At 33.2% G+C, this 8227-nt stretch overlaps 2 protein-coding genes across 2 annotated transcripts; both read left to right on the forward strand.

The window, feature by feature from the left end:
• Nucleotides 1–122: 122 nt before the first annotated feature.
• On the forward strand, nt 123–5767 carry LOC128398049 (putative uncharacterized protein DDB_G0277255; the record flags this gene model as incomplete). Its single annotated transcript, XM_053358857.1, is given in 3 exon segments — nt 123–803; nt 806–2906; nt 4079–5767. Coding segments are annotated over 3 exon segments (3951 nt in total), but the record flags the coding sequence as incomplete, so codon positions are not given.
• A 325-nt stretch (nt 5768–6092) lies between these two features.
• LOC128398052 (codanin-1-like) lies at nt 6093–8227 on the forward strand. The gene is made up of 2 exons (XM_053358862.1): nt 6093–8072; nt 8219–8227. Exons 1-2 carry the CDS (start codon nt 6093–6095, stop codon nt 8225–8227), a joined length of 1989 nt encoding a protein of 662 aa, XP_053214837.1.

The raw sequence follows: 8227 nt of genomic DNA on the forward strand, positions 1-8227 counted from the left end.
ATCAATGTCACCAAAAGAAAACATGAAGATGATAGTAGTCCCATTTTCCTAATGGTTAATTGATCTCTAACAAGACAAACAAAAAGACTAAAAGTTAACACAATTATCTTAACAATCAATCAATCATTTTGTACCAATTTTCTTATAACAATGTTAATAATCATTTTCTATTCTTTTCCATTCAGACCGAGTTAAGTCACCAAGGAGATGACTTTACGAAGCAAATGTGGGACATGTACGCGACCTTTGAAGATATGATCTCAGGTTCAGGTCAACGGGATGAAAGGGCAAGAACAACACTCTTGGAATTATCATCAACCTCATCATCTTCATCATTGAACACTCATCTTGGTGGTGTTGGTAAAAATGTCATCGATAGCACTCTTGTTGGCACCAATTCTTTGTCATCAAATTGTAGTATTGTTAATCAAGAGGTTGACAGTTTAATTAGTAGTAGTGATATTAGTAGTAGTGCCAATGGATCACCTGATTCGGTGTCTGATGAGAATGAGATTAGTATGATTAAAGCTGAAACAATTAGCACTCAAATTGTTGAGAAAAATTCTGTTCCTTCAAATGAATTAGACTCACAATTAGAATCGACATCAATCATCTTACCTGACGAAAGTTCAATCAAAAGTGTCGATAGTAATAATAATAACGGTACTGTTTCCACGGATAAGACTAATTGTCATCAGAGATTTCGACCTATTCCAACAGGTAAAGGTAAATTGTTACCAACTCGACAATCAACTGTTGATAAATTGGTTGACAAATCAGTAGCACCAACGACGATAAACCTCGGGGCTATCAAAGTGATTCCGGTTCGAACTCATCACTGGCCAATCCTCTTCTGGACACTATTAGTTGCTTAACTTCAAGTGACCCTTATAGTGATTCGGATGATTATGATGTGACCCGAAATAAGGTCATTAATCAACGGGCTCGACGTCGATGTCGTCGTATGTTATCCGATCGGTCGATTCGTTGTTCACCTAATCATTTACATTCGTGCTGTTCATCGGACGCTGATTCCATTGGCTATGCAGGTTCTAATTCAATCGATTCAGGTTATAAAAGTCTTTGTCCCACACCCGAAGTACCAGAATCAATTTCGAATCTCTTACCCTACAAGGTACCAGAATTGAAGATCGATGATAAAGTCAATTCGACAGCGAAAATAGCAGAATGTAATTCTCTGGTTTCATCAAACTCTTCGTCGTCATTATCGGCTTTCCAACGATTAGGTGGATTTAATTCAAGAAATTCTTCAAACTTTCCTTACATTAATTCACCATCATCATCAACAATTTCCTCTGTATCGATGAAATTCCGGGATAATCCTCAGATTCAAACTCTAAATCGTGATCATCCGATTCCAAGTAGCTCATCATCATCCTCGATTTCTGGATCGTACGGTTCGAGAGGTGTGAATGTTTCCTCTCGATTGAAAAGTCAAACAACCGAAGCTCATCTTGAACATTTATTAACACTTCGTCAATCCCTTATAAGTGCAATTCAAAAATGCGAATCATCATCAACATCAACTCCAACCGATTCTCGAGTTGCTAGTCCAGTGATTTCAAGTCGATCAACAAGTCCAGCATCAACGGTAATTCCCAGGACAGTTAGTAATTTAAAGATAACACCATCAACACCAACCGGAGGTACATCATATTCACCATCATCATCATCAATTTTATCATCAACAACATTTGAAAGTAACCAAATGTTACAACAAAGCTCAATCCATCGTACAGGTTGTTCATCGCCCCAAACAGCAACAACAATCACCTCGAATGGACCAACAGGTAAACATTTGTCATCTTCATTATCACCTGAGCCTTGGTATTCACAACATCATTACTCACCTTCACCATCACATCACCAACATCATCAATACAATTACTATTCACAATCTCAATACAGTGCGACCGTTAACCCATCTCGATTTACTCGAACCATTAATAATCCCCAAATAAGCATCTCCGATCATCAATCACCCAAACCAATGACAAGTTCATCATCATTATCAATTGATTGTGATCTTATTACACCAACGCAATCATCAGATATCCTAAATGAATATAAAGATCAACAAAATTATTCCTCATCAACATCGGCAACATTTAATAATAATACTAATGGTAAATCAGTCCGATTTGAAGAGGTGAAGTTAACACCATTAACAAATTATTCACCTTTAAATAGTTTGATAATGTCCCTTGATTGTAGCACAATTGATTCAAATGATTATCCCGATGAATTAAATCCATTACAACAATCGAAAGAGAGATCAACCTCATCAATGAGATCCAACTCTTCCGTCTCATCAATTGTGACCTCAGGCCTTGAGACGGGAATCGTTGATTGTATCAATGATACTGGAAGCAATAATAGTACTAATAGTAACAGTTTAAATAGTAATTGTAATTCAACAATCAATAGTAATAGTAACACCGATTTTACCAATAATAATGTTAATGGTAATGGCAATAATATTGATGCTAATAACGGTATTAATTATAATATTTCATCATCTTCATCATCATCATCATCAGTTAAATCATCAACAGGAACTTTTTCAACTAAATCAATATTAAAAGATCCAATTTGTGCCAATCTAAGAACCGCAATTGAATCAGGACAATTTAATGCTGCTCAATCAATAGAGAATGAGATTGATTCACTTCTCTATGGTAAACATTTTAACGATTCAATGTCACAATTAACTAATCATCGGGAAAATATTACAATTGAATCACAATATTTACCAGCATCCAAAGAGATTCCAACTGATTTATATCATAAATCACAATCAACGATTGATGATCCATTAGATATTCCCTATGTTAAAATGATCGAGGAAAAATATCGAACTACAAATATTAGAACCAAATTAAAGGGTAAATTTTGATTCCATTTTGTATTTATCATTATTAATTTTTGAGAGAAAATGTTGTTTCTAACAATTTAATCCCTAATCAAGTAGTTAAGTGATGATAGAAACAATTAATCATGTTAATGTTTATTGTCCAAATCATACGGACTAATTTAACTATCAAATTAATCTGTAATTAAGTAAACAATATAACCTGCTGAACAAGATTAAGGTCAACATTCCGATTGGTAAATAATAATGATTAACTTGATAATTATCTCATTGTTACCCTGAGGGTGAAAAAAAATATTCTCAGAATAATTTGAACAATTTGATAGTTTAAAATGAATTGATAATCGCATAGGAATTAACTTTAATTCGGTTATCCGATATAATCTTATTGTCTATTCTAAAATGAAACTGTGTTAAATTGTCTCTCTCACACACACAATTAACAATTCTTTAAGATGTAATAATAATTCAAGTGATGATCATGATAATAATATTTTATTGAATTTCTATTAATCGGATGAAAAGAAGAAGAAAAAATAAGAAAGGAAATAAGAATATGAGTAGTTGGAACTTTCATGATTCCATGAAAAAAGAAAACAGGTAATGTTTATGATGGAAATGATTCACATTTAAAGTATATTAACTTGGCGTAAATTTGGTAACTAATTTAGCGAGAAAAACAGTAAATTGTTACGTAGATTAAAGCAGAGAGAGAGAGAGAGAGAGAATTGTTAGATTGTAATTGATGATATAATCGAATTGATAAACAAAATATAAACTTGATGGAGAAAAAGTTCTGAAGAAATTGAATGTTACATTATTATCACGAAATGATCATAAAATTTTCAAGAATTAGTAAGTTATGGTCAATTAAATGGAGACTTGGAATGTAGTTATTGTTGCAATAGATTACGGAAAGATATTTAATCTTGATTGTGATCCAAACTGCTACTTAAATCCGGTTATTTGATTAAGTTGTTGTTTTGTTTTTTGCTTTCGCAAAAATATACAATATAAAACCATTATTATCCATGAAACAATTTAGTTCAGTTAACGGGATTTGAATGGATAATGTTTAAGGCAAATCTTTTAGGAAAAGATTTACAATCAACATTTTCGTTTTCTTTTATTAAATTGTGATTCTCAACTAAATTGATTGTGTTTTTGTTTCTTCCTTTATTCTAGATCACGATGATACCTTTACAAGTCATTTCAGTGATAAGATTAATGGTAAAAGTAATGATATCATTGATCCAACCAGAACCGTTGATGATGTTAATGTAACTATGAATTACCAAAGGAAATCACCTTCGAGTTATCTTGTTAATCATCAGGGTGCTAATCATTTTGAAAGTCAACACGTTTCCATTTATCACCATGATAATCATTCTCATTACCAAAAAGAGCATCAATTGCGAAATTGTTCATCAAAGGATTTGGTGGATTCCCGGTTAGATTCAATGTCGAAAAGTAAAATCAGTGAAATGGCCAAATGTATGTTAGGTATTCTCGATGAGATTGAGATGAAAAATTCAATTGAAAATCGTTTACCTAAATTGGAAACTGGATCAGTTAGACTTCGGGAAAAGGTCAATTATTCGAAAGATAGACCTAGACCAAGTTCTGCTGAGTTTAGAGGATCATTAGAGTTTAATTCTGTTGTAATGAATCGTAATAACATGGAAAATGAAAGTGAATCATCTTATAACTCTCTTCCTGAATATCATATTTACGAAGAGGTTGCTTACGATTATATGATGAGAGGCGAACACCCGATTCGATCAGCATCACCTTCATCCAGTATCGTCACTAATCAACGTAAAGAAAGGCCACCAGGTCGAAGGATCTTACCCCCTAATCCAAGTGGATCGACGAGTATGTTGACTAATTTACGATTCTCTGGTAATCCGAGAGGATCTTCATCCATCTATCGATCATCATTAAAAGATTTGTTCACTAAATCTTCCGATGGAAACAATAACGATAATCATTTGTCTAGAACTGCTGGACGATATGAGACCGAATTAAAATGCTTCAGATCTTCATCCTCATCGCCGTTATCAAGAATATCAACAACAACCAACAACAATCAAATCTCATCTTCGACAATCAATAAACCAAACGGTCAATCGACTCGAAGAAGTTGGAGTCGAGTCACAGAACAACCAAAGCAACGGGGTAACCTTTACTCTCTATTCACTGATCCAAACCAAAGGATTAACATTGGAAGATCATTGCGAAAGGATTACAATTACAATCATTCATCAACAATTAACCATTTGCAGATTTACAATCAAATGGATCAATTTTCATCATCATCAACCTCATCTGAATATGGATTTAAAAATAACTAATCTATCAAATTGATGAGAACCATTGACTTTTTTAAAGAAAACATTTCCTATTCAATCTGATCCTTTTTTGTTAAGTTCTCGTTGTCTTTTTAATTGTAACAATTAACATCTCTTTGTACTCATAACATGTACTTGTATCTGCTTTTTTTTTGCATTTCTATCTTATTAATTGTAGTCAATCAAACTACACTCATTTGATATTAGCAAGCGAGTGAATCATAATTAGATTGTACTCATTTTTGTTTACTGTTTGTAAATCAATTCAATTTATTTCAATTCGTTTTTATATCATTATTACCAAGTATTAACTTTGGTAATTATAATAAATGAATCAACAAATTCTACAAAATTGTTCAACAAGATTAGTTTGTTCAGATTGGAGTTCCGTTTTAAAAGTTCCATCAACAAGTTGCATTCTCAGAAAATTAAATTATCACATTGTTTGGAAAAGTTCACAATTAAATTTAGAAGCATAACTTATAATAAAATTCATACACCAGATGGCAGAACGTGTCGTGTTTTGGTTCGTTTATGGCGGGAAAAGAAAGTGAGGAAAATTTTTCTTTTCTGTTTACATTTTTTACTTTTGTTTTACTTTTTGGTACAATTTCATTTTTAATTAGTTAATTGTTATCAAACAACGGCCATTGCAATTAACTGATCTGCTAAATTGTCAACTATTCTTGTCCCAATTGTTTTTTTTAATGTGCTTCCAAATGTTTTCTTTTTCTGGTTGAAAGTTTTTCTTGTCTCTCTCAATCTTTTGGAGATCTTAATCTTTACTCTTTTTTCTGTTTTGATTTTGGTTTTTTAATTATTTCGATTGTTTTAAACACTTTTTAATTATGTCTTCGAAAAGATTATCGTTTAATGAGGTTCTTGGTAGTCTGGATTGTGTCGCTTATGAACCAGAAACCGATTGTAAATCAGCCTTTTCTGTTGACAGAGCTTTTCATGCCTTCCGACATCAACGTGATCTTTTTTATCAACTTTATGACAATTGGAAAAACTTTCAATCGCAAACTTCATTCTCATCTACTCATACCTCAAGTGATATGAAAAATCAATTGGAAACTTCGGTTGGTCGGCTTGTATCTCTTTCTCATGATGCCTCCAACATGTATCATTTGGCTAAATTATTTGTCTCTCAACTTATCCGAACCTGTATCATGGGAGGAACCAGGAATTTTCTTACAAATGATCAATCAGATCAATTTCTTTCATCGATTCAAAACGATAAACTGAAAAAACTAAGGAAACGTTTAGATCATGCTGAAGTAGAACCTCCATCTACCTTTAATGATGAAGAATCTTTTTTCTATCAGTTTATTGTCACCATAAAGAATCAATCATTTTACTCTTATCTTAAGTTGATGTTGGTTCAGAAAATTGAAGAAACCGATAGATGTTCACCCGTTTCCGGAGAGACCGATGAAGATCTGATTGCCGACGAGAAGAATAATATCAAACATCAATTTACGACACTTTCGCTGACCCTTCAAGTTTTGGCCAAATTTTTGGGTCTCGTTGTTTTCCTACCTTATCAAGTTTCCAATTCGTGTTCCCTTCAATTCATTGAGACTCAAGTTTCACTTCGGAAAGATGATGTTTCCTGTATCAATTTTATCGATCTAATCAGAAAATCGGTCGAGTTGAGGAAAATATCCCTAACCATACCCTGGATTCTTCAATTTCTCCGACAAATGGATACAGTTTCGCCTCGACTAAAGTGTTATCAGGATACAATTAAGGCAATTTGTAAAGTGAAAGAAAATCTATCATCAAATAGATTCAAATGTGATACCAATACGAAGGCTTATCTTATCAACATAATCAATTCTTTCAATGAAGATTACCAGAATTACAAATATTTGGAAACTGGTTCAGGGATTGAGTTTTCTCGTGACGTTTCAACAATCAACTTTGATGAATATCATGGATTAATTGACGAGGATTATACTTGTAATCCAACTGTTAATCTATCGACAATCATAACAAGCCCTTCGAAACCTTTGATTGTCACAGCACCATCATCTTCATCGCCTCAGAAAGAAAAAAATCGATTAACTCCAAGAAAGATTCGTCCAGTTACTCTGACAAACAATAAACTAAATTCAACCGTTGGAATTAATTCACCTCGACAGTTACAATTTCAAGAATTAATCGCTGAAAATGGTAAAGAAATAGTTCGAGAATTAGAAAATGATTTTCTAAGTCTTCATCCAATGTCTCTGGTTAAAGTGATCGAACTGGTTTCTGAACGAATCTATTCGAGGTGTATTAAGGAATTGAAACATTCAATAATCTATCAAGCTAAAGAGACAATCACTGATCCTAAATTATGCGAAAATGGAAAACCTTGTTTTCATCGAGTTCTAACTGTCAACTCGATACGAGCTTTTTGTTCAGAATTTGCCCACGAATTTTGCTCACTCGAAGTGCCAAAAATTATTCCTCTTCTTCTTTCGGTTCACGATTACACGAAAGACACAATGACCTTTGCCGCGAGATTAACTGTCCACAAAACATGCGAGAAATGCTGCCAATGGATCATCAGCAATATTAACCCCCAATGGTTGACCAGTTTCTTCAAGAACTCGACAATTTCCGATGAAAAGTTGGAGAGAAAATTGGACATTTCTGGTCCATTTAATTCAGTTCGTGATTTGATTCGAAAGTTATTAATCCAAAGCGGCAAATCTTTTCCCGATCTTGTATCTAAAATTAGTTCCTTAATCACTGAGCTAACCAATGTACGAAAATCTAATCTACCAGAAAGACACAAGAAAATATTGGATACTGCAATTCACGATTTAACAATCAGTGTAATTGTTAACTCTCCCAATCATCTTACCAGAGAGACGGTTAATCATTTGCTAAATTATTGGAAAACTTTCACCATTAATTTGACCAATTTTGTTTCTCCTCGAAATGTTAATCTGTTAAATCATTGTCCCAATATTAACGTTAGTTGGGATAA

The sequence above is a fragment of the Panonychus citri genome, unplaced genomic scaffold (assembly GCF_014898815.1).
Source record: "Panonychus citri isolate SS breed McGregor unplaced genomic scaffold, ASM1489881v1 Contig00044, whole genome shotgun sequence".
NCBI lineage: Eukaryota > Metazoa > Arthropoda > Arachnida > Trombidiformes > Tetranychidae > Panonychus > Panonychus citri.